The following is a 26,900-nucleotide window of genomic DNA, read 5'->3' on the forward strand; positions in this document are numbered from 1 at the left end:
AAGGGGCAAAGTGTCTGTGATAGGGACCAGTGTGCAAAGGCTTGAGGGAGAGTGTCAGCAGTCCACAGACCTCGAACAGGTCCAGGCAGGATGGCCATTCAAAGCCAGGGACTCAAAGACAGGAAGGTGGATGCTCGCCTCACACTGCCTGGGTTGACTCTTGCTTGTATTATTTACTAACTAGGGGACCTTGGGCACACTGTTTAGCCTATTTGAGCCTCAGTTTTCTCATCTGGAAAATGGACATAATTAAGTACCAACATCAACCTGTGATTTTTTAGTGCAGATAAAATCGGTTAATACCTGTCAAGTAGTAAGTAGTATGGTCTGCGTGCATAGTTAATACTCAGTAATGTAAGATAGTAGTAGTGGTTATATTTAAGCAGTGGAAACACAAGTAGAAACCAGAATCCAAGAGGTTCATAAAAGTAAAAAGAAACAGCAAATAAGCATCCAAGGTCCAACCAACCAAGAAAAAGAGCAAGAGCTCCATAGATTCTCAAAAGCATGGAATGCAAAGGAGAGATTTCCTTCTCTGCAGGCATTTAGGAAACCTATACTGATGACCTAGTGTGTGCCCAGCACCCTGCCAAGTGTCTGGGCATTCAAAAATGATGAAGACTCAGTCCTTGATTTTGAGACACTCGGGCGTCTATTTACTCCTCCACTTTGCCTTTGAGTAGTTTATTTCCTCTCTAGTGTCTTTGTTTCCTGAGGCAGTGGCTGTCTCTTGCCAAAGAGGAGGGATCCTCCTCCTCTCAGCCCTCAGCACCTAGCAGAGGTTCCAGCTCACAGGATTGTGGGCATCGATGCCCACACAGGCACTGCTCTTTGTTCCCTGCCCTGACCCTCTGCTACCAAAGGAAAACCTTGGGGATTGGTACCGTCTGATTTTAGTATGTACGCAAATCATCTGAGGATCTTGTCCAAATATATATTCTGTTCTACTGGTCTTTTTTTTTTTTTTAAAGACTTATTTGTTTATTTATTTCAGAGAGAGAGAGAGAAAGAGACATGCACATGTGTTCATGAGCATGCAAGCGGGGAGGGGCAGACGGAAAGGCAGACAGAGAATCCAAGCACACTCTCTGCTAAGTACAGGCACTGAGCTCAATCCCAGGACCCTGGCATCATGACCTAAGCTGAAATTAAGACCCTGAGGTCATGACCTGAGCTGAAATCAAGAGCCCAACACTTAACTGACTGAGCCACCCAGACACCCCAGTAGGTCGGGATTTCTAACAAGCCTCCAGGTGATGCTAATGCTGCTGGTCTAAGGAATACACTCTGAAAACCAGTGGTAAAGACCTACTGGTGGCTCACATTTCTGAATGGGGCAGAGAGGACCCTACGTCTTGGCTTCCTTATGGCACTTCTCTCTCTTTCTTTCTCTTTTTTAAATAAACACATAATCTATTATTTGCTTCAGGGATACAAGTCTGTGAAATATCAGTCCTACACAAGTCACAGCATTCACCATAGCACATACCCTCCCCTATGTCCATCACCCAGCCACTCTATCCCTCCCCCATGCCCCAGCAGCCCTCAGTTTTTTTCCTGAGATTAAGAGTCTCTTATGGTTTGTCTCCTTCCCTGGTCCCATCTTGCTTCATTTTTTCCCTCCATTCTCCCCACGATCCCCCACCCTGCCTCTTAAATTCCTCATATCAGAGAGATCATATGATAATTGTCTTTCTCTGATTTATATATTTCGCTTAACATAATACACTCTAGTTCCTTCCGCGTCATTGCAAATGGCAAGATTTTGGGTGGGGGGGTTGATGTGTGCATATTATTCATATATATATATATATATATATATATATATATATATCACCTTTTCTTTATCCATATCATCTTTTGATGGACATCCAGGTTCTTTCCATAGTTTGGCTATTGTGGACATTGTTATAAATATTCGGGTGTGGGTATCCCTTTGGATCACTATATTTGTATCTTAAGGGTAAATACCCAGTAGTGAGACTGCTGGGTCATAGGGTAGCTTTATTTTCAACTTTTTGAGGAACCTCCATGCTGTTTTCCAGAGTGGCTGCATGAGCTTGCATTCCCTCCAACAGAGTAGGAGGGTTCCCATTTCTCAGCATCCTTGCCAACATCTGTCATTTCCTGACTGGTTAACTTTAGCCATTATGATTGATGTGTGGTGGTACCTCACTGTGATTTTGATTTGTATCTCCCTGATGTCGAGTGATGTTGAACACTTTTTCATGTGTCTGGTGGCCATTTGGAGGTCTTCTTTGCAGGAAGTCTGTTCATGTCTTCTGCCCATTCCTTGATTGGATTATTTGTTCTCTGGGTGTTGAGTTTGATAAGTTCTTTATAGATTTTGGATACTGGCCCTTTATCTGATATGTCATTTGCAAATACCTTCTCCCATTCTGTCAGGTGTCTTGGTTTTGTGGACTGTTTCCTTTGCTGTGCAAAAGCTTTTGATCTTGATGAAATCCCAATACTTCCCTTTTGCCCTTGCTTCCCCTGCCCTTGGCCATGTTTCTAGGAAGAAGTTGCTGTGCCTGAGGTCAAAGAGGCTGCTGCCTGTGTTCTCCTCAAGGATTCTGATGGATTCCTGCCTCACATTGAGGTGTTTCATCCATTTTGAGTCTATTTTTGTGTGTGGTGTAAGGAAGTGGTCCAGGTTCATTCTTCTGCATGTGGCTGTCCAATTTTCCCAACACCTTTTTTTTTTTTAGATTTTATTTATTTATTTGACAGAGAGAGAGAAAGAGATCACAAGTAGGCAGAGAGGCAGGCAGAGAAAGAGAAGGAAGCAGGCTCCCCGCTGAGCAGAGAGCCCGACACAGGGCTCGATCCCGGGACCATGACCCGAGCCGAAGGCAGAGGCTTTAACCTGCTGAGCCACCCAGGTGCCCCTCCAACACCATTTGTTGAAGAGACTGTCTTTTTTCCACTGGACAGTCTTTCCTGCTTTGTTGAAAATTAGTTGACCATAGAGTTGAGGGTCTATTTCTGGGCTCTCTACTCTGTTCCATTGATCTATTTGTCTGTTTTGTGTCAGTATCACACTGTCTTGATGATGACAGCTTTGTAATAGAGCTTGAAGTCTGGAATTGAAATGTTGCCAACTTTGGCTTTCTTTTTCAACATTCCTCTGGCTATTCGGGGTCTTTTCTGGAGCCATATAAACTTTAGGATTGTTTGTTCCATTTCTTTGAAAAAATTGATGGTATTTTGATAGGGATTGCATTAAATGTGTAGATTGCTTTAGGTAGCACAGACATTTTCACAGTATTTGTCCTCCCAGTCCATGAGTATGGAATGTTTTTCCATTTCTTTGTGTCTTCCTCAATTTCTTTCATGACTACTTTGCAGTTTTCTGAGTACAGATTCTTTACCTCTTTGGTTAGATTTATTCCTGCCTATCTTACGGTTTTGGGTGCAACTGTAAATGGGATTGACTCCTTAATTTCTCTTTTGTCTTGTTGTTGTTGTATAGAAATGCAACTGGTTTCTGTGCATTGATTTTATATCCTGACACTTTACTGAATTCCTCTATGAGTTCTAGCTTTTTTGGAGTGGAGTCTTTTGGGTTTTCTATGTAAAGAATCATATCATCTGCAAAGAACGAGAGTTTGACTTCTTCTTTGCCAGTTCGGATGCCTTTTATTTCTTGTTGTTGTTTGATTGCTGAGGCCAGGACTTCTAGGACTATGTGAGTAGCAGTAGTGATAGTGGACAGCCCTGCTATGTTCCTGACCTTAGGGAAAAGCTCTCAGTTTTCCCCCATTGAGAATGATATTCAGTGTGGGTTTTTCATAGATGGCTTCTATGACATCGAGGTATGTACCCTCTATCCCTACACTGTAAAGAGTTTTGATCAAGAAAGGATGCATAGGGGAGCCTGGGTGGCTCAGTGGGTTAAAGCCTCTGCCATTGGCTCGGGTCATGATCCCAAGGTCCTCTGCTCAGCAGGGAGCCTGCTTCCTCCTTTTCTCTGCCTGCCTCTCTGCCTACTTGTGATCTCTGTCTGTCAAATAAATAAATAAAATCTTTAAAAAAATTTTTTTAAAAAGAAAGGATGCTGTACTTTGTGAAATGCTTTTTCAGTGTCTATTGAGAGTATCATATGGTTCTTGTTCTCTCTTTTACTAACATATTGTATCACATTGATTGATCTGCCGATGTTGAACCAACCTTGCAGCCCAGGAATAAATACAACTTGGTTGTGGTGAATAATCCTCTTAATGTACTGTTGGATCCTATTGGCTAGTATTTTGGTGAGAAGTTTTGCATCCATGTTCATTAAGGATATTGGTTTGTAATTCTCCTTTTTGATGGAGTCTTTGGTTTTGGGATCAAGGTGATGCTGGCCTCATAAAATGAGTTTGGAAGTTTTCCTTCCATTTCCATTTTTTGGAACAGTTTCAGGAGAATAGGTATTAATTCTTCTTTAAACATTTGGTAGAATTCCCCTGGAAAGCCGTCTGGCCCTGGGCTCTTGTTTGTTGGGATACTTTATATGACTGCTTCAATCTCCTTACTGGTTATAGGTCTGTTCAGGTTTTCTATTTTCCTGGTTCAGTTTTGGTAGTTTATATGTCTCTAGGAATGCATCCATTTCTTCCAGACTGTCAAATTTGCTAGTGTGTAGTTTCTCATAGTATGCTCATGTAATTGTTTATATTTCTTTGGTGTTGGTTGTGATCTCTCCTCTTTCATTCATGATTTTTTTAAAAAGTTTTTATTTATTTATTTATTTGATAGACAGAGGTCACAAGTAGGCAGAGAGGGACGCAGAGAGAGGGGGGAAGCAGGGTCCCGCTGAGCAGAGAGCCTGATACAGGGCTCAATCCCAGGACCCTGGGATCATGACCTGAGCCGAAGGCGGAGGCTTTAACCCACTGAGCCACCCAGGCACCCCTCATCATGATTTTACTAATTTGGGTCCTTTATCTTTTCTTTTTGATAAGTCTGGTCAGGGGTTTATCAATCCCATTAATTGCTTCAAAGAACTAGTTCCTGGTTTTGTTGATCTGTTTTGTTCTCTGGTTTCTATTTCATTGATTTCTGCTCTGATCTTTATTATTTCTCTTCTCCTGCTGGGTTTAGGCTTTCTTTGCTGTTCTTTCTCCAGCTCCTTTAGGTATAGGATTATGTTGTATATTTGAGACCTTTCTTGTTTCTTGAGAAAAGCTTGTATTGCTATTTACTGTCCTCTCAGGACCACCTTTGCTGTGTCCCAAAGATTTTGAGCAATTGTATTTTCATTTTCATTTGTTTCCATGAATTTTTTCAATTCTTTAATTTCCTGATTGACCCATTCATTCTTTAGTACTCTTTAGTCTCCATGTATTTGAGTTCTTTCCAACTTTCCTCTAGTTTCAAAGCACTTTGGTCTGAAAATATGCAGGGAATGATCCCAATCTTTTGATACCAGTTGAGACCTGATTTGTGACCCATGATGTGACCTATTCTGGAGAATGTTCCAGAGAAGAATGTGATTCTGTTGCTTTGAGATGGAATGTTCTGAATATATCTGTGATGTTCATCTGGTCCAATGTTTCATTTAAAGACTTTATTTCCTTCTTGATCTTTTACTTTGATGATCTATCCATTTCAGTGAGGAGGGTGTTAAAGTCCCATACTATTATTGTATTATTGTCGATGTGTGTCTTTGATTTTGTTATTAATTGGTTTACATAATTGACTGCTCCCATGTTAGGGGCATAGATATTTAAAATGGTTAGATCTTCTTTTGGACAGACCCTTAAAGTATTATATGGTGTCCTTCCTCATCTCTTATTATAGTCTTTGGCTTAAAATCTAATTTATCTGATATAAGGATTGCCACCCTAGCTTACTCTTGATGTCCATTAGCATGGTAAATTGTTTTCCACCCCCTGACTTGAAATGTGGAGGTGTCTTTTGATCTAAAATGAGTCTTTTGCAGACAGCAGATTGATAGGTTTTGGTTTTTTATCCATTTTGATACCTTGTGTCTTTTGGTTGGGGCATTTTTCCCATTTACATTCAGGGTAACTATTGAAAGATACAACTTTAGTGCTATTGTATTACCTGTGACTGTTACTGTATATTGTCTCTGTTCCTTTCTGGTCTGTTACTTTTAGGCTCTCTTTTTGCGTAGAGGACCAGTTTCAGTATTTCCTATAGGGCTAGTTTGGTGTTTGCAAATTCTTTTAGTTTCTGTTTGTCCTGGAAGGTTTTTATCTCTCCTTCTATTTTCAATGACAGCCTAGCTGGATATAGTATTTTTGGCTGCATATTTTTCTTGTTTAGTGCTCTGAATATATCATGCCAGTCCTTTCTGGCCTGCCAGGTCACTGTTGATAGGTCTGCTGTCCTATGGCACTTCTCTTTATTCCAGTTACAATTTAACCATTATTGTTTCAAGACTTTTTTTTCCATATAAAGACTTGATGGTTTCTAGAATTACCAGGTAGCCATGTTTTCATTGTCCATTGCATTTCACTGTGTAATTTTAGAACATCCATGCAATGTGTTTGGACCTCCAACTGTGTGGCAAAAGAGAATATAACCTCTGTCTCCTACCATAATATTGACAATTAATATCACAACAGGGCTGTTCTCCTGAAGTAAGTGATACTGAGACAATCATGGTTGCTAAGGAATCAGGAGGAGGAATGGAGGAAGAAGCAAGTAAAATGAGAATAGCAGGGGCACCTGGGTGGCTCAGTTTGTTAAGCAACTGCCTTCGACTCTTGTCGTGATCCTGGAGTCCCAGGATAAAGTCCCACATTGGACTTCCAGTTCTTCCGGGAGTCTGCTTCTCACTCTGACCTTATCTGGTCTCATGTTCTCTCTCTCTTTCTCTCTCTCTCTCTCTTAAATAAGTAAATGAAAAAATAAATTTTTTTTAAATGAGACTATCAGATTGGTTGGGATCACATCTTACAGATGAGTAAGGATTACCCTGGCCCACCTTTTAATCTTTTTGGGGTTTAATTGGGAACAAAAATAATAATGCTAATTAACATTCATATGATGTTTTAGTTTACAAAATGCTTCCACATGCATATCCCATTTGATCATGGATTACAACAATCTCATGAACTAATGTAATTATCCCCATTTTAGAGGCATTGATGCAGAAAGTCAGGCCCGCCTGGTATATGAGAGAAGCAGGAGAGTTAGGTTGAAACCAGTACTGATCAGTTTAAGGCAGAGGAAAAGCAAGATGGGAATTGAGAAGGGATATGTATCAAGAGATTTTAACTCAATTTTGGTAGCAAAATCTTGAGTAAGAGCAGTGTGATGTAAATGCAAGCTCTGTGCTGCTGCTTTCCTGAGCACATTTTGTACCCTGGCTCCTTTAATCCTCACATTGACCCCCTGAAATGGCAGCTCTTGTCATCCCCCAGTGTACACAGGAGGAAGCTGAGGTACAGAGAGTTTCAGAGATTTGCCAGGGACTCAGAGACAGCCAGCAGCAGCACTGGGGTTCTGTGTGTGGCCCCAGAGTCTATGCTGTCCACCACTCCAATCTGCAGAGGAACGGGAGACCAGGTTGGAGCTATGATGAACACGTGAATTCCAATATGGTGACTAGGCTACCAACCACATATGGCTATTCAAATTTAAATTCATTAATACTAAAAGAGATTTCATATTTGGCTCCTAAGTCACAGTAGCCACATGTCACATGCTTGGGAACCATAAGTGGCAAGTGGCTGTAATATTGGACAGCACAGATGGAGGACATCACTGAAGAAAGTTCTGTTGGATAGCTCTAGCCTAGATATAGTTATTCTTTCTCTCTAAATCATTTTTCCATTTCTTATTGGGTCTTATAAAACTAAAACTAAAGAGAGAGAGGGAGCATGGCTTCTAGAATGGTGCATTGACATACTGAGTATGGATCATTTAGAAAACTCAAGGGATTCTAGCTGTCCTGGAAAGAGCATAGAGCTAACATAAAAATGAGTAGAGAAAGGCAGCCAAGGGCTTTGTTATTGGTACTATGGGAGTGGTGTTTCCTACCTTGGGTCAGATTCAGTTTTCGGTCTGAATGTCATGTTAGCAAGTCTACCACTAGAGTGAAACTAAGTGCTGGGCACTCCCCATTCTCAATGTGAAACTCGAACTCATTTAACCTTTTAGGAAGGCACTATTATTACCTCCAGTTTGCAAAGGAAGAAGCTGAGGGTTTGGGCAATCAAGTGTCTTTCCCAAGATCACAGACAGAACCCGATTCAAATCTAGGACACCTAGAAACAACCACCACCACCCCCATCTGCTGCAGCCTCTTGACATCACGACACCACAGTGTTATTATCCTGCCTCAAGGCACCACTACACAGTCTGAATACTCAGAAGAGCTAAAAGTTTCTAGAAGAGCAATCAGCAGTGTCCCAAAGTGTACGCTGTGTTGTCCTCCCCATCATAATGGTGATTGAGAAAGAGTCAGCTTATAAACCAGGGCAAGGGAATTGGGCAGGGGTGGAAGGGACCCCAGCAGGGCAGGACCTGGTGCCTTGCAAGCTGCTGGCACTTGACCAGGAAGCCCACTTGCTCGCCGTGCGCATGCTCAAATAGACCCGGTCCCCTGCAAATGACCCAGTGCTGCTGGCCTTCAGGACACAAATGGCTTCTGGCAAGACTGCTGTGAAGTGAAAGCTCTCTGGAACACCAAGCTGCACATCCATGATTTCTCCGGGATTTCATCCAAGCTAACTTTTTAACAAACCAAAGCTCTTAGGCTTGTTCCAGGCTAACTTGAGTTCTACCTGAAATGTTTTTTTCCTGCCGTTGTCTCCTGGTAACACCTTAAACCGGGTGTAGATCATTTCCATCGATTGACATGGAAGAATCCTATTTATCTCAAGAGTGGTTCTCAAACTACCTTGAACAATATTAGACAGTAAAACAAAGTTGTTAAATACCCAGTCTTTGCTCATAGGAAGCTCAATATAGATGAGACCTCACAGTAGGCATTGTAGACCTTGGAGCTGAGTGTTTACTCAGAGGGCAACCCTGAGATAAGTGCCAGCTGGTGTTGCCAGGAGAAAGTAGGGGGATGTCATCAAGGCCGTTACCATCCTGGAAATCATCTGCTAAGTGAGGCAAGGCAGACCTTGGATTTTACTCACTTCGGTGGCTGAGTGGATTGGATCTTAGTTCTGTGCGTATTTGATCTTCACTTCACCAGGCCATCTGCTCACTGCAGTCAGAAGACAGCAGTCTGATACTTGTGTGGATGTCCAAGACAACTATCCCATCATCCTCTTTCTCCTAATTCTTGCTGATATTTCCTTTCTCCTCCTTTGCCCCGTATTTCTTTAGAGAAAAAGCCTTGCGTAGAACCACTGAATAAACTCAACACACTTCCCACCACCTGTCTTGGATCTGCTCTGTCACGACAGCAAGCTTTCCCCCAACCCAGGTTAGTTTCCTTCCCCTGATCCTGGAATGCCACCAACCCTTCCACACTGCCTCCCAGCTGTCTCCCTGTTGATCCACACAAGTCAACTCCCGAATGATCTAAGCAAACAGAAAAAGGTATGTTCGGCCCAAATACATAGCCCCGCATTCCCTCCAGAGATGAATAGCTCACTCCTGATCCAGTCACGGCTGTGACCATGGAATGCTACTGTCGGGGCAGAGAATTCAACACTGATAGGTTTTAAAATATATCCTTACCTGAAAGAAGTCTTTCGGGAATTTCTTAGCATGAGCTGGTTCTCATGGATTCGTTATAAGAAAAACAATAGGGAAAATCAGAAACCCTGGTCTCTAACTGGCGCATTTCCAAGCTAACCGCTGCCTCATCACATGCTGTCACACTGCTTTCCAGCCCCACCTCACCTGCTCCTGAGGTCAAGGGGAAGGCAGCAGGCTTCCTCCGGGGGTGGTTATATATGGATGCCCTAGGACATTAGGGTCTTGTGTTTCTTCTGATGGGTTCCTTGATTCTGAGAAGGTACCCTCTGACTCCTTGCCTTGCTCTCACTGAATAAGAGGATGAAAATCTTGGGATCTGGCTTTCCTCTTGAAGAAAATTAGTGTCATCTTCCAGAGCAAATGTACATCTGAATTTTGCTGCTAAAAGGATGGAACTCCATTACCCTTACGGTATCGTGATGCGGTTTGCAATCAGATCAAGATCGCAAATGCTCATTACCTGATTGCGTCTGGGATGGGAATTACCACCAAGAGCAAGTATTAGCTTAAAAGCTTTTAATGAAAACTCTAGGGTTACAGTGTCATTTCCAGCTCTGTGGGACTCCATTGCAAAGAAGAGAATTGCAGATGAGGTGGGTTGTGTAGACACCTGGTGTTCTCCCTGGGGAAGCAAGAATACCAAATTCACCTTGTTCATTCTTGCGTTTAAGGGCATTGTGTGCGTGCTGCTCTAATTGCTTTAGGCTTTCATAAGCCCCTGCCTCTAAAGGGCACGTGGGCACGTGCGGCTCTACCCTTGGCATCTGTGCATGAAGCACAGTGCACATCCCCACGGGCTTAAGAAAACACAGAGCTGATACTACATGGGCTAGTTTTGTTCTGTTTTTCTGTGGGAAAGTATTTTGCTGAGTCAATTCAACAGTGTATTCACACCGTGCCTTCCGAGGTGTCTGTTCAGTGTTTCCCAGGTGCAGATGTTTTTTGAAAATAGTACTTGGCAAAGGATTCCCTTGGCGGCGAGGTTGGGGGCGGGGGGGGGGGCAGTCACTCCTTTCAGCCTGTCTTAGTCAAGTCAGATTGCCATTAAAAAGCAAAACAAAACAAAAAAACAGAGTGCCTTACACAACAGGATTGGATTTCTCACAGTCCTGGAGGCTGGAAAGTCAAGATCAAGGTATCAGCCGATCAAGGTATTGGTAAAAACTTTCTTCCTGGCGTTCAGAGGGCTGCCTTCTCACTGTGTCCTCACAAGGCAGACAGAGAGACAGAGAGAGAGAGGGAAGGTTCTGGGATCTCTTACAAGAAAATCCCATCATGGGGCTGTACCCTCAGGACCTTGTCTAAACCTAATCACCTCTTTCTAAAGGCCCCACCTCCAAATACCATCACACTGGGGGCAGAGTTTCAGGAGATGAATGGGGTGAGGGGGGGTGGATGACACACATTTTGTCCATAGCACAGCTTAAACGGTACCTGGGTGAAGGGCTTCCACTCTTTCCTTGAACAGATGTCCGTTAGGAGCCTGCTCTGCACACAGGGGGCTAAGAGCAGTGTACACCCTGTCCCTGTCCCCATGCAGCTCAGGCCTTCATTTTTTTTAATTCCAGAAATATTTAAATAGAAATGGCTATATGAAATATGAAGGCAGGTACATACCCAGGCCAGGGTAGTGACTTTGGGCTGGTTGAGTTAGAGGGACAGGTAGGGGAAGAGAGCTTTCCCAGCTAACGAAATAGGAGGAGCAGAAACCCCCAAGTGGGAGAAGGAACTGAAACACACAGGCTAGAGAATCAGAGGACAGCAGTCTTTATCTAGGTGAAAAAACACACGTCATGTGTGAAGGCGAAGCTTTTTACCCAGAAAGAGGGCTTTCTGGTGGGCCTAATCATCAGATAAGAGAGTGGCATGACTAGGGGTTATGATCAGGGTTGGCTGGCCTTCTCTGGGTGGGGGGGGGGGCTGGGGGGGAGCTACGCAGCCTGGGGGACCCAGGACTGGCAAGTGATCCTGGCACCCTTTCATCTCAGCCCTGACCGATTTCCATCATAGCACCTTCCAAAGAACCAGGTTCATGGTTCATGAAATCTTTTTTTTTTAAGTGAAAAAAAGAAGTGTGTCCTCAAGATAGAACATTTCAGCAGCAATCCCAGGAAAGTAGAAGTAAATACAGTAAAATGAAACTGAAATCCTTTAACCAGTTCTGCTTCGTGCTAAATGACCTGTTTCTGACAGATAGCCATTACTTAAAGGAAACTTCTGGCCCATCCACTTTGCTTTAGATGCTTTCCAAGCAGGTCCGTCCGTAGTCCTCTCTTCTGCCACTTCAGTTTTAGAACACTAAACTGTCTTCTCTAAAAACATACGCTCATAATTTGCAACCTTGTGTCCTGCAGACGCTCTAGAATATGGTTAGAAGCTGAAATCACTTGCTCCTGAAGATGCATAATATAATTGTATCTGGTGACACCCCCCGCCCCCCACTTAATGACATGGATTGATATATCACTGTTCCTTTCACTGCTGCCTTTTTCTTTTCTCTATTTTATTTCTTCTTAAATAATGGGCACACTTTTGCCCTCAGAATCCTGTTTCATCACATTCTCTGAGTTCCTAACACACTGTTGAGACTCGGAAAAGAAATGAGGCTATCCATCATCTTCTCATGGGCTGGTTCTGTGATTGAATTCTCACCTGCAAGGTTAGTGTCCCTCCTGGACCATCCAGTGAGAATCAGATTCTCCATGAGCCCCTGAAAGCTTCCTGAGAAGGAGGTGAATCTTCCTTTCCTATGACTCCTTGGCTCCTCGCTCACAATAGATGCTCGGTAAATGTTTACTAAGTGATAAGCATCAAAAAAAACCCTCATGGTGTTGTACAAAAAAGTCCATTCCTGGAAAAACAACATTTCTAGTGATGATTATTCCAGAGGCATGGGGATTGGTGCTAGTCCTGGAAGCAGGGCAGCCCTCAGTAGAGTGGATCCTTCCGGTACTCAGTGCTCACCGCATCCACTTCCCATTGTCCCTGCTTTGTCCTACTTTCGCCTTCCGCCATCAGAACTTTATCTCTGGCTCCTCGCTGTCTGGCATCCAAGAGCACCTTTGCTCCTGATTGTTCCTGTCGGGATGAATAACTCCCTCCTCCCCTCCCCCAAGGCCCTCCATGGGCTTTCCAAGATGGTAGCAGGCTAAGAAGAAGCTGTGGGCCATGCATGGTCGGCCCCAACTTGCCTTTTCCAATCCCAGGTTCCTCTCTCTGCCCAACACAGGCTGCAGGTAAGGAAGCGAAGCCTTACCCATGCTGGACCCTCCGCCTGGTGTTTTCTCCTCCCTCCAGCCCTCTCCTGCTCAACGACTTCAAATTCATGCTTGAAGGTGTACGTCAAAGCAGAATGTCTTCTGCTGAATACCACTTGTCGCGCTTTGCTCTGCTTTCCTGGGCAGTGTGATGTTCTTCCCCTGAGCACCGAGCTTCCTGCCTTCTATTGCGTGTACCCATTTGCAGGATCAGCTCCTGTGTGGGACTGTGAGTCCTGTCTTTCGTCATTGATTCCATGAAGCCAAGCCTAGCACACCCCCAACCCGGTTGCAGTTGATTCCTTGAAGGACAGGGAGGAAGGGAAAGGAGATGAGAGCAGGCGGCAAGAGAAGGAAAGGGCAGCCTCTCATTCCTTACTTGTTCTAATGTTGCCTGAGGGGCCATGTCGTGGCTGAGACTAAGAAGAGAAGAAAGAACAGGAACAGAGGGGGTTGGGTCTAGAAGGGGTTAACATTTTTCTTGGGCCTGAAGGCTTCCCCTTCATTTTGTGAAAGGTCTCTTCTGGGCTTGGGACCCACAGAGCAATGGGACTTCGTATTGCTAACCTTGCTCACTTTGCTCCTGACTGGTCTGGAACCAGGGTGAATTTTTCCAATTCAATTCCATTTCTAGGGTGAGGCCGACCCACCAAAGCCCAGTGACCAGAGTATTACAGGAGCCGTACAGGAGTGGGGAGTTTGGAAGGACCAAAGGGCTACGTGGTCTCTGTTGATGTCACTTTCCAAAGCAGCAATGGTTGTTGTCACAAGCAACCTCAGGCCTGACGGGTCCTCCCCCACGGTTCCTGACACAGCCCGGGGCTGTGTGCTGGGAGGATTCCCTCCACACAGTGATGACATTCAGTTAAGCCGCAGTTTCCTTGACCAGGGAGGAAACCCGTGTGGTTTGGGGTTGGGGGTGTGGACGAGCCAGCGCAGATTTTTTTCCCTCGTTGCCCCGTGGCTTGAAATTGCAACCTCTGTTTTAATTTTCCATTATGCATCAAATACATCTGTGCCAGAAGTGGACAAATGTATTCCGTCTGGGAGGATGATCCCAGACAGCAATAAATTAGAGTCTGTGTACAGACATGCCAAAAATGTGGCCGCATGGTAGGGTGTCCCTGGGACCAGTCACCTCCTCCACAGTCTGCTTGGTGGCTGCATGCCTTGGCCTGATGCCTCTGTCAATAGGTTCTGCTTTGTATTTGGAAACTGTCTTTCCATCAAGTCACCACAGAGGCAAGATGGGGAGGGTTGCCTGTGCGGCTTTGCTGGGCACATCTGTCCCAGGCAGTCTCGAGGAGCGTCTAGGACAGTGACTTCCTAAGGGCATCACTCTCTTCCCTGCACCAGAACAGCAATGACCTCAAAGCTGATTTTCTCCCAAAACTAGAGCACGGCCCAAGAAAATCCCCCCCACTTTTTCTGGATTGAGCAGATAAACTGCCATATAATGCATGGAGAAAACAACATTTTTAAATGTACGAGAGTAATTCCATGCTTCATGTGGACAGTTTAAGAGTGAAAAGGTAATCCTACCTTCAAAGATAAATACTGTGAATGGTTTAGCATGAATTCTGTCAATATTTTTCCATGCCATGCTACCCGTTTAAAAATGCAAAAGTCTTTGAAAGCTGGTTGAGTCCAGCTCCTTTAGCTGTCCCTCACATTATCCAATTAGTGCTTTCCTCTGAGTCCTGGAAAATTTTACTTATTCCGCATGAGAGAGTTCAGCTGGTAGAGCTCTAGCCCCTCAGACTCGTCAGTGAAGTAACACTGCTTTTCTGAAGAAGCTGGCCTGGCAGGGAGCAAAGGGAACGGCTAAGGCCTTCTCTAAGTCCAGCCAGAGAGCCCCGAAGGGCAGCACTAGCCTGGCTTGCAGCCCTGCCATTAGAGGGCCCCTGTGCACCGAGGGCTCTGGTCTGCCCCTGACTCTGATACCATTTTTCCTTATTAAACCTCTACTCGTCTGACTGCATCCTGTCTTGTTGCCAGCATCTGTGTCCGCTCTTCCCTGCTGGGACAGAGACAGCGACAGCCTCTAATCTGTTCATCTGGTGACAGGCCAGGGGCCCCCACATGAACTAGACGGGTTGGCAGAACGAGGATGCCGTCTTTACATCTGCTTCCTTCCCTGTGTAACCTGAGTCCAGAAGGTGCCCCGCGAATGTCTGTTGATGGACTGGCCTGATGCAGCCCAGGATGGGAGCTTGTGGCGGGAGCCTGCAGGCCGGCAGTCGTCCCAGTTCTACAATAGTAGAAAAGACCCCGCGTTGACACAGAGCCTCACAGAAGCCCTCAGAGGAAGCAGGCAATGACTCCACGGGCTGCCAGCCTGCCCAGCCGGGCCTGCGCCAGCCACACGGCCTCACCGTGAGCTGCACAGCACACAAACCATGCTTTTTCAGAAAATTATTTTTCCTTTCTCACTTTCCATGGAAACTCAAAATAGCAACCAAAAGGGGAAAAAAAAAAAAAACCAAAACAAAACAAAACAAAAACCGGCTGAGCTTCCTCTCTGCCAGCAAAACCATCCCCAGGCAGTGGAGTGACCGTGGAGGCCCCGGGAGCAAGGGTTCTAGATGTCTCCGAACAGCTTTCTAACTGGCACTGCACACTCATAAGGTGTGGGTGGGTTCTGAAGGCTATGTGTTTCCCCCCAATTTAAAAGAATGGGTTTCCCCCAGGTCTGAGAGTTCATCTTGCTGTGGGCGACCCAGAGGCTGAAACACAGTCCCCTCTCTCCATGATATTGCTGAGGAGGTCCAGGGTGCCCAGGAAAGGACAACATGTCAGGGGGCACATGCCTTCCGGGAACCATTAATGGAATATTCTTCTTGAGATGCCTCCCCAGGCTGTGCTCTCTATGCCCAGCAACCACAGGGCAACCCAGAAGAATAGGGACAACTCAGCTTGGAATCAGGAAACCCCAGTTCTGATATCCATCCCTTCGGGGACCTGGGGGGCTCTGAGCACATCATTTCTCCTCCCCCAGGAAATGTGAAGGGTGGACAAGCTGATGTCTAAAGGGACAGCCTCTTCAGCGTCAACGCTCTGTGCCCCCAGCCCACTCCTGGACTGTGTGCACCCGTCCCCTTCCCTTGCTGAAAACCAGTATTGTTTCCCTTTCAGCTGGCAGGGTCGGCTGTCATTGGTTTCGGACTATGGTTTCGGTTCGGAGGTACCATGAAGGACTTCTCATCGGAGGACAAATCCCCAGAGTATTTCTACATGGGTGAGTGACTTCAGCTTCCCTGAGTGTTAGCTGGAGCTGCCCCAGGGGCTTAGAGCAGAACCCACCCCTGGACTTCTGGGGGAGGGGAAGTGAAGAGGCAAAACTGAGCCCTGTAGCTACCTGGCTGGGGGCTGGAGGGTCTGTGTGGTCATGGTGGGCGAGGGCACTGCACGCCTAGCCTGCCGCTCCCCACATGGTTCATCGAAATCAAGAAAGACCAGTGTCAGAGGACAGACCCGCCGTGCTCTTTCAGCTGCCACCCATTTCCAAAGAATTAGAAGACTCCCTTTTGCCCACTGAGCGAAATCAGCTATGCATCAATCCATCTGGGCTGATGGGGTCCCTGCCAAGTGAGGGGTTTATTTGTGATCTTGTATTTTAAGTTGTCGATGAGGGAGACAATTCCAAGTGCAGAGACATCTCGAGGTTCGGAGGTACTCAGTCACTCCCTAACTAGGCACTGCAGAGGGCAGGGCTCCCCTGGGAACGAGCTGCCTGCAGCACCAGCTGTGAGGAAGGGATGAGTGGTAAGAGGGGGTGGCCTGCAATTCTGAGACAACGTGGTAAGTAGGGCCTGAGCGTTCTCCTGCATTTAGTCCCTCTGATCTACTTCTCGTCCTCTTCTGTGGGCTGTCCTCACTCTCCAGCCAAGTACACCCGGACTCTAGATTTCAACAAGCCCGAGACTGTTGTCACTACAGGTCACAGTCCGATGTGTCTGGCCATCCCACAGTCTGCGCCAGCTACAGGGTACATAGAGTACAGGGAAAGAAGGATCCTGGGCAGGTTATCTGCTCCCGGTGCCTAGAAGAGCAGTGTCTGCTTCCCAGGAGGGACAGAGCACCCAGGCTCACTCCAGGCCTCATAAAGGGCAAGTCCCGGCTGTGCTGTCTCCCCTTCCCAGCACCCTCCCACAGCCGAGCCTCCTGAGGAGGGCAGCCATAGTGGCAAAGACACTTCTAGAAGGAAGTAACCACAAACCTACTGTAAGATGGGTGGCAGTAAGGACAGTCCACAGTTCCCCAAAGCGTAGATGTAGTCTTGTAAAACACATAGTTAGTTCATGGGAGTTTCCTAAGAAGAAATGCTGCCAATTCAACCATGACATACCATAAAATATGCATCCCAATTTTAGGGACTGTAAAATGTGAATATGTCAAATGTATATTGGAAATCAGTGAAACACAGTGGAAGAAATGCGGTGATGGGGACTCTCCAGAGTTCAGAGTTCCACAAAGTTATCGAGGACCCAGGTTTTTTCCCAACTTTCCACTGGCCGTCCTCGAGATGACCTCAATTACGTCCCGTCAGGTTTAAAAGATAGCTGTGGTGGCTCCAAGTGTCATATCCTCATGCTGCCAAGTCCAAAAGAGAGAGGAAAAAAAGCCAGTTTCACCTCACACAGCCCTCTTCAGGAATGAATCCAACCTTTGTCAGAAGACCCCCGGGAGCCCTCTTCTTACAGCCTGCTGGCCACAGCCGCCTGTGTGCTCATGCCTGACCTAGTCACGGCCGCCAGGAGAGCTGCTTTGACGGGCTCCTGTGACTAAAGGAGAGTCACTCTGGGCTTGGGAATGGGCCCAGGTGCCCCAGAGGGCCCCTGACACTTGGACCAAGTCAGAGTTCTGTCCCAAGGAAGCAGCAGAGGAGTCTGTCATTATACTTAACACTGAAATGCTCTTTTCCACCCATGTGGTTTCCAGGTAGCACACACTTCTCCATCCAAAACTAACACACACATTTAACACATTTCTCCTTGAGGAACTCTGGGCCCTGGAAACTTCCTCAGAAGCGTTCTCCATCCCACAGTGAGCCCCAGTGCCCCAGGTCAGAGCTCAGCCTGTCCTTGTTCCCCACCACCTTGAGGGGGACATGCAGGGACAGTTGGGGAAGGGTACCAGAAGGAACACCTCTCCCCTCGTGTTGATCATGGTCCCGGGGCGGCTTTTTTTATAGCTGTTCCCTGTGATTTCTAACTCTGTTCAGCATTGTCACACCTCAGTGCCCACAGGATTACCGACAGCAAAGATCTGATCCCGTCGTAATGGGATTCTTGCCTCTCCAGGCATATGCAATGATAAACAGCAGACAATAATCACAACCATATGTTAAGTGCTCATGAGTGGTACAAACAGAATCACTGAATTAAGAAGTGAGAAGGGACGCCTGGCTGGCTCCGTCGGTAGAGCATGCAACTCTTGATCTCAGGGTGGTAAGCTTAAGCCCACATTGGGTGCAGAGCCCATTTAAAAAAAAAAAAAAAAGATCCTGTGGGAACAGTGGTGATATGCACCCGTGAATTTAGCAGTCATATTTTTAAAAAGCATCAAAGATTTAGGAAGAAGCTTCTAGCAACCACCTGACTGGCTCAGTCAGTACAACATACTATTCTTGATCTCAGGTCATGAGTTTGAGCTCTACGTTGGGTCTAGAGCTTACATTAAAAAAAAAAAAAAAAAGTGAGAGAGAACACTGGGGATCAGCAAGACAACCGTCAGGGTGGATGGGTGCTTGAATGGGGCCTCAGAAGACAGTGGGCTTTCAGACGGACTGAGCTAGGGAGAGCCTTGTTCATGACTCTGAGTTAGCGCTGGCCAGTAGAAGGCAGGCAGTGGCCCGTCATTTCTTTAGCCTGAGGAAGACACAGCTCATCGTTCAGGATACTCTTTTAGGAACTTCCTTCTGACCTAGCTCCTCCAACCACTTACAGCTAATCCTCAGGGTGAACATTATTTTCTCTCCCTACTCTGAATTCACTAGTCACTTATGTCCCAATGCGATGTCAGTCCCCATAAAATGGTGGGAATCTTTTGCTCCTGCAGTTCAGGCATGGAGGGGTTCAGGGTATCAGCCTTCAGTCTGTCTCCTCACGTGCTGCAGGCTCTGCACTGGAACCCAATTTATCTCCAGTTCCCCAGGTAGGACTCTCAAGACTTGCCCTCAGAAGCGGCAGTTGTGCCCTCAGGTGGATGGGGAGGGAAGGGTCCATCCTTCATTAGAACCAAAACGAAAGACAGCATCCCCGCCCCCACCCTTCCCTTAGAGGCAGACATTCTCCTTCAAGTGGTTTGGCAAAAACTAGCCACCTAAAACCGAGTCACCTAGCCTCTCATGACCCCCAAGAGTGAGGTTGAAAGATATAAATCCCTATAATGTAATTCCTCAGCCTGAACAGGGAATTTGGGGCAGCAGTAAAGAAACACCATTTCTAAAAAACTATGAAGAGCTGGGTTCCCTGAAGAACAGGTAAGAAAGGCTGTCTCCCTTTCAATGAGGGTAAACACCTGACTATCTAAAAATCTCTTCATGGTGTTTTTAATCTGGGGAATTCATCAAGTATTTGGGTTTATGCAGACATCGTTATGCATTGAAACAGGGGTCCTTCTAGTCTTTCCCTCTTTTTTTATAGGCTCCTCCATTTAGGAAAACATATAATCTATTCATGGCTACATCAGCCAGCATCTATAGTCCTGGGCTCTGGAATCACACAAAAGAGGATGAGAACGCTGTTCTGGCTCCCATGTATCTCTGCAATCTATGTGAAAAGACTCACAGAGTTAACAATTTAAATTCTAATGGAAACGAGCGTGTAACTAAATGCCAGCTAAGTGGTATTTGCTGTGGGTGCATCAGGGGTTATTCTAAACCAGTGAGGCAAGAATCTGATTTCGGTTTTAAAGACCAGCTGTCATCAATGAGTGGAAGACAAACAAGCACAGCGGAGGATGTGGGGCAAAGACCGTGCCAGGCGTGTCCACGGGACAGTGACCAGCAAGCCCAGGCTGGGCAGAGGACTCTGGCTGGAGTGGAACAGATTGGGGCAAGGTGGGAGGTAGGATTAGAAGAGCAAGGGAAGGAGAGGACAAACACACAGGGCCCTGAAGGTCAACGCTTATTATTCATTTGGTAAAGCAACAGAGGGATGATTCAGGGTTTGTGGGGAGGGATGATCCGGGGCTGCATTTTTAAAGAGATTATTCTAGCAGCAGTGGAATGAGAGGGGAGATAGGAAAGAACATGCTAGGTGACTCAGACAGAAGGGCATCACCGTGGTGCTTGTCAACAGTAGGGACTGTGAAGAAAGACAAGAAACGTTATTAAACAGTATTATTAAACAGTATTAAAGTCAGGGACAGAAGGAATCAAAACGATCAAAGATATCAGCAAGAGATGAGTCAAGTCTAGCAGGAATCATTCATGAGCCTCAGTGGAAACCTGATTTGCGGAAGGAAGGGCTTCCGCTCAGAGGGGGTATGGTGTGTAGAGCGGAGGTGCAGCGTGGGGAGCATCCTCTGTCTGCCTTGTCCCACACGGTGCTGACCAGCAGTTTCACACGTGTCGATTTGGGTCCAAGGTAAGAAAACCTTTTTCATGCTTTTGTAAGCCCAAGAAGCTAGGCAGACTCCCACAGGTAAGAGTGAACTTTCCCCTACGTTGGTATTTAACCACTAACGTGGCAAAAATCAGAATGGAGTGTTGTCAATTCAGGAGATTCCTGGGTTCAGTAGGAGGGGACCCGTTCCATGCGGACATTCGTATTCGCTAGTCTAAACCGAAGCAATATGAGCGGCCCGTGATGCAAGAAATGTCAGATCTTTCTGGACATATCTGTCAGAACTTTTTTAGTTGCAAGTCACAAAAAGTTGACGCAGGCTGTCTTGAGCACAACAGAAATTTCTTGACTCGCCAAACCGAAAAGTCCAAGATTCGTGCAAGTGATGGGGTCAGAGTCCCACCTGTACCCATGTCTCCCCTCTGCTTCCCTTTGGCTCCGTTCTCGGGCAGTTTTCCTCAAGACGTGACAACATGGCCGGTCCCAGCCTCAGGTGCCAGCTCCCTCGTAACCCTGGCAACGGAGGGACCTCCTGCTTTCATGCCAGCAGCTCTGACTAAAATCCCTAGCGTCAGTCTTGCTAGCTGTCTCAGGTCCGGGCCTGTTCCCACACCGGTCATTGGGATGGGCTTGCTGGCCAACATCTGGGCTTCACGTTTGCCTTAAAGGTCAAAGTCCACAGGGACTGCGCAGAAGAGGTTGGTTTCTGTCACAGAGATGACGAGGAAGTGAATGCTGGCTGAGGAAAACAGCAGTCCATACGGCAGGGTCTGAGTCCTTCTGGTGTGTTCTTGGTGGCCTGGGGCATGGATGTGGGTTCGCCCACCCTTAGCTCTTCTTCCTCAGCCACACCTCCCCTCCCCCGGGTCTGCCCTTGAGTGGCTGGCACAGTCAGCGCTCAAAGTTCAGGGAAACGTGTTATCAGGAATCTTAGCACCAGGTAGAATAAGGAAACAGCACAGGGGAGAAGAAACAGGAGGTTGTCAGTCAGCGGTGGTTTTCCAGCTCTTCATGGGGGGGCTCAGCCTACAACTCAGGTCTGCTGACGCCTCGGCCTGTGCTTGTACTCTTTACCTGGATGGTGACAACAATAAACAGTCGCGGGAAGTCAGAGACCTTCAGGTGTTTCTTAGACTATAACTGGAGCCATATACATGTTTGCAGAAATCGGTACTTCTTTCCTCAATAAATAATTATCCAAATAGGAAAGATACCTGCTCTCTGGCCATAAAACGAGAAGAAAAATACACCAGGACACCATTTATGGACTTACAGAGCAAACGCTGTGAAGTAATAGGACTTTAAAAAAGAAGCAGGCACAGGTTTTGGAAAATCTCACTTCATGTCACAGGGTGGCAGTCACTAAGCTGGGTGTTTTCTTTTCAGAATTAGTGCCAGAGCAATCAGCCCACGAAACTCTTATCACCCCTTTGTTAAAGAGTGTTGGTGAACAGGCTGGGGCACTTTCAAGTGGCTTTTAAAGAAAGAGCCTCACAGCCTAGAGGCCCCTCTCTGAGAGCAACGTCAGGAACGCACAGGGCCTAGCTCCCTGTTTCTGGGCAGATGACTTCCAGGCTTTGTAGGAGAACTTTCTCTCTGTCCTTGGGGGTGAGGATGCTTTCCTGTCTGGGATCCTTGCTTCTTCCTTGTGATGGAGAAGGTTCCCTTCCTGTGATGAAGATCCACCCTGACATCACAGCTGGGGACAGGGTGGAGAGATCTGGACAGGGGCCCTGAGCCCTGCCCCCTACCGTCCCTTCTCAAGGTCCTCTGAGTCCAGGCCAAGGTGCGGAGGTTGGGGCAGGATATCGGTGTCCCTGGAGTGCTAACGTGGAGAACAGAGAGCCTGAAAGAGAGGAACTGCTGGGATAACTTGGGGTTTCCTGCCCTATTTCCACTGTGGTCTGTCTCCACAAACCCCAGGGGGACGCTCCCCTGCCGGCTGGCTTGCAAACTCCACTAACCTGCCCCTCTCCACGGCGGCCTCCTAGAGGGACAAGACAGCACAGGGGGCCTTTCCAGGAGTGCTGAGCAGGGCACTGGCCTCCCGGGCCTCAGAAGCCTGGATGGGGCACTCATGCTGGGGCACATGAAGTCGTGTTTGTAAGCCAAGGACATTGGCAGGTTTTTTCCACAGAGGGGCTGCCCACACAGACAGCAGCCCTTTGGCTCTCCAGGGTCCCAGGCTGACGCGTAGCTGTCTCCCCCTGTTGAATTCAGAGTCAGGGAGCCTGGTTTCGATTGTGTGTAACATTATGTGTAAAGGAAAGGGTTCCAGGGCTGAACGCTGAGGAGCTGGCTTGCTTTTTTCAAAACTCCAGCTCACTCCGATCATATTTTGTTACTTCTTGGTTTTCAGCTTTCCCAGAGAGTCATGGTGTCTTCAGAAGAGAGGTGCTGTAGCTTACCTGGTTGCGACAGTTTCTCCAAAGCGTTTTTACAAGTGAGATTATTATTTCCATATCACAGATAACAATACCCGAAGGTCAGCTGACAGTCCTGGATTTCTAGCTCCCAGCCCTGTATTTTCAGAGGAAGACCCAGACATCATCCCTTAGAGACTCTGCAGGCCCTCACCCTCCTGACATTTATAAATTGCAAAGTGAACAGCTTTTAGCTGAGAGTCCCCCTTGTCCTGCGTTCCCACTGAAATTGCACCAGCGGGGTCAGACTGTGCATTTTGCAGCAGACTCCCTAGCTCGGTTCCAGGTTTGCCTCTCATGATCTGGGCAGTTCCTCTGGCAAACGCCTTCCATTCTCCAGGGAATCCCAGATTCCCCAGCTGTGACATGTGAGTACTAATAAGCCACAGACCCCATCGCGCCAGGTGAGGCAGGAGAAGAGCACACATACAAGCAGTACCTGTTGTGTGGGCTTTATTATTTTTATGTAGGGAGGTTACTGTGTTCCTCGGTGGAGGGAGGAGGCATGACTCCACGCGAGGATACGGGGAGGAAAGGCCAAGGAGTGAGTGGTTGGGTTTAGAGGCCATGCAGTCAGAAGGAGAGAAGGGTTGATGGCGTGGGGGCCGGCTCCCGGGCCATTGCCCGTCGGGCGCACAGTGTGGCTGCTGCACAGAGCAGGCTGAGGTGCCAGGAAGTGGCAGGTGTCACCCCAGAGCTGAATGACTCCATGACTCATCCGTGTTCGGCTCCACACAACCGTACTCCATAACCAACGCTGTTATTCACGTAGAGCTCAAGTCTCTACTTTCCCCATCAGCTAAGCCCCATCCCGCACTCCACATACAGATGTAATTATGTGCAGCCCGGCCAGCTGGGAGGGAGGGAGAGTGGCACCAAGGCAGAGAAAAAATATTCTTGGATGAAAAATGGTCATTAGCCGGGTCTGTAAAACCGTCTGCCTCCAGAAAGTCACGGAAATGGATGACCGCGCCACTACCCAGTCCCGGAAAGGGGGAGAGCCATTTAAAAATGAATTACTACAGACGAGGCTTTTTGGTTGCTGGGGAGAGCCTCAGGGATCGGAGCTGCTGGGTCAGTCCCACCGTGTGTTTGCTCTGAGCTCTAGGATTCCAAGAGCCTAAGAAGGGCCTGTTATATAAATAAGCAGATTTTCTTGGTGCGTGGAGGTAGGGGGTGTCATTATTTTAGAAGGACAAGGATTATTGCCAGAAGGGCTGAGTGAGTTTGTCTACGGTGGGGTACAATGTTGTCCTCCTCAGCCCCCGTGCCTGTGTCCACCGCACCCCAGCCTCCCCAGGAGCAGCCCTCTTTCCTGCATTCTGGACTCCCGGAAGCCCCTTCTCAGGAGTGCGGCCACACACTCATCTGCCCGACCCTGAGAAAGCCCAGGCCTGTGGCGGCTTCGTGGAGGTCTGATGAAATGTATTCCTAGCGTGTATTTCCCGGCAAAGATGGGCAGTGGCAGACAGCCAGGCTGATCAAGAATCCTGTCTTGTGCTGGGCATATTCTAGATCGGGTGAATAAGGTTAGGTGGTGGACTTCAGATACAGAGAAAGACAAATACGAGAACCTGCAAAAGCACCAAGTGGAAAAGAGCAGGCCGGGTCCGGTCCCGATGAATTCCCCTGCGCTGGAGCCCAAGCTACAGAAGGCTCCAGGGGGGCCCAGACCCTTGACTGTCACTTGGAGCAGAATCTGTAGAGGAAAATCAATATACTACGGCAGCCCATGTGTGCGACCCTTTGTGAGGGGACAAAATAAGGTGGTGCCACTGCTGCCTGGTCGAACAGGACAGGAGTTGGGTCTCCGGGCCCGACCCCTACTAACAAACCAGAAATAGAACCCTTGCCTCATCTAATGGGCTTGTTCGAGAGGCCGGTGAGATGATGGAAATGAAAGAGCTTAGGAAAAGAAAGTGTTTGAAGCAATAAGGTGTTGAGGCAGTGGAGCCAACATTAGTCTGTTTTTAATACGGTGTCATTTCTCTCATGACCACATCCATTCCACACGAAATTCCTTTTCTGGTGAAGGGGAAAGGGGAGGAAGGGGCCAAGCCAGCAGAGCAGGAGAGAGAGAGAGGAACACCTGCCCCAGGCCGGCAGACGCCACAGGGCTTCCCCAGCCCGGAGGCCCTGACAACAGCCTGGGGGAGACCGGAAGAACAGCAGCCTGGCCTGCCACCCCATCTGTGTCAGGGACCCAAGAGATCTGCCCACAAACCACCGGCAGCACCCAGAGGGGCCCCCGGAGACACCCAGCGGGCGCACCCAGGCCTCCTCCACAGAAGCGGACCACTGGCTCCCCCACCCTTTCAGAGAATGGGAGGGGTTTCCAGGTGACTCATAGGACTAAAATGCAAAAAATAAAATAGAGACAATTAGCATTATTCTAAGCAAGTCCAGCACCAGGCCTCACATTGTGTGCTAACTTATCTCTGGATCAGAAAAGGAAATACGAAAGGGCTTGGCTTTATTTCTCTCAGAACAAGAACATTTCGGTCCTTTTCTTTCTCTGTGAGCAATGGTTTCTATGCCTTGCCTTCAGTAATAAGTGAAATTAGCACCCAAATGAAGGTTGCTATTGGTGCTGGACGGGTGGGGCAGGCTAGGGTAGTGGTGATGGCGTGGCTTTAGAAGCAGATGGGTATTTTTATCCCAGCTCTATGAACTTGGGCAAATTGCTTAACTTTGGGGGCCTAGTTTCTCTAGAAAATGGATATAATGGGGCGCCTGGGTGGCTCAGTGGGTTAAGCCGCTGCCTTCGGCTCAGGTCATGATCTCAGGGTCCTGGGATCGAGTCCCGCATCGGGCTCTCTGCTCGGCAGGGAGCCTGCTTCCCTCTCTCTCTCTGCCTGCCTCTCTGCCTACTTGTGATCTCTGTCAAATAAATAAATAAAATCTTTAAAAAAAGAAAGAAAGAAAGAAAGAAAGAAAGAAAATGGATATAATAATGGTGCTTTGCCTCACGAAGATTAAATTAATAAATCTGTGCCAGTTGCCATGCCCAGAAAAAGTAAGCCCTTCATAAATGAAGCTAATATTGTATTAGTAACAGTATTTGGTGTGTGTTACCTTGTCACCTCCTCTCTCAGCTGTTTTCTTAGAACATAGCAAATACCCGTGTGCCCAGTGTACATGGTGATGCCCTCTAAAGTGTGTGATTCTCACAAAATTTACGGCTTTATTGCTGTGTCCTCCGGCCCCTCTCTGTAACCAAACCCTTCCTCTTCTGCCCCGCTGTGTCCGTGTTCTCCCATCTGGGCAGCCCATCAGCCCTCCCAGACACTTTGTCCTCCTGGCCATCATAGATGGTGACAGCCATGAATTCCTGAGTGCCACGAGAGCCCAAGGGGCTCCTAGGGGAGGTGTGGGTTTGTACCCTGCCTCTGGCACTGATCCTGACCGCTGGACCCAACTGCTTCAGTTTCATGCAAATGATAGTAATGACCACTTGACAGGGGTGGTAGAGACCTGAAAGGTAAAGTGCCTGGCTGGCATGGTTGGGTGGGTGCAGGGAGAGAGCGTGTGGAGGTGGTTAAGCGCATATATGCTTTGGGAATCAGACACACGAGCTTTCCGATCCTTGCCGCTCAAGTGAGGGTGAGGAGATCCCTTCACCTGGATAAGTACCAACTTTCTCTGTTCCCTGGGGGTAACCGAGCCCCTGCCTCTCAGGATCCCTGCGCAGGTTCTGGCAGGTGCTTTCAACAGGTGTCTCTTATCACATTAGCAGCAGCGGAAGACTCGCTGCAGAGCCCGACCGGGAGCTGACCCCTGGAGCTGCTGGGCAGCCAGCGGGCTGAGGGTCAGCTGCTCCTCTGACTCTTCCCTGCAGGGCTGTACGTGCTGGTTGGAGCAGGGGCCCTGATGATGGCCGTGGGCTTCTTCGGGTGCTGCGGAGCCATGCGGGAGTCGCAGTGTGTGCTTGGATCTGTAAGTAGGGCGTGGGGGGACGGAACTAGTCTGAA

At 47.5% G+C, this 26,900-nt stretch overlaps 1 protein-coding gene across 4 annotated transcripts in view; it reads left to right on the forward strand.

The window, feature by feature from the left end:
- Window positions 1–26,900, forward strand: part of TSPAN2 (tetraspanin 2) — a 63,239-nt gene that overhangs the window by 5,529 nt on the left and 30,810 nt on the right. For all 4 annotated transcript variants that reach the window (XM_045081867.1, XM_045081866.1, XM_045081868.1 and 1 more), the window contains exons 2-3: window positions 16,071–16,173; window positions 26,768–26,865. In XM_045081867.1, coding sequence (XP_044937802.1) covers window positions 16,125–16,173; window positions 26,768–26,865 — 147 coding nt within the window. In that variant the 5' untranslated portion in view covers window positions 16,071–16,124. The remainder of the gene's footprint in view (window positions 1–16,070; window positions 16,174–26,767; window positions 26,866–26,900) is intronic.

The sequence above is a fragment of the Mustela putorius genome, unplaced genomic scaffold (genome assembly GCF_011764305.1).
Source record: "Mustela putorius furo isolate JIRA1106 unplaced genomic scaffold, ASM1176430v1.1 tig00000585_pilon_pilon_pilon, whole genome shotgun sequence".
Taxonomy (NCBI): domain Eukaryota; kingdom Metazoa; phylum Chordata; class Mammalia; order Carnivora; family Mustelidae; genus Mustela; species Mustela putorius.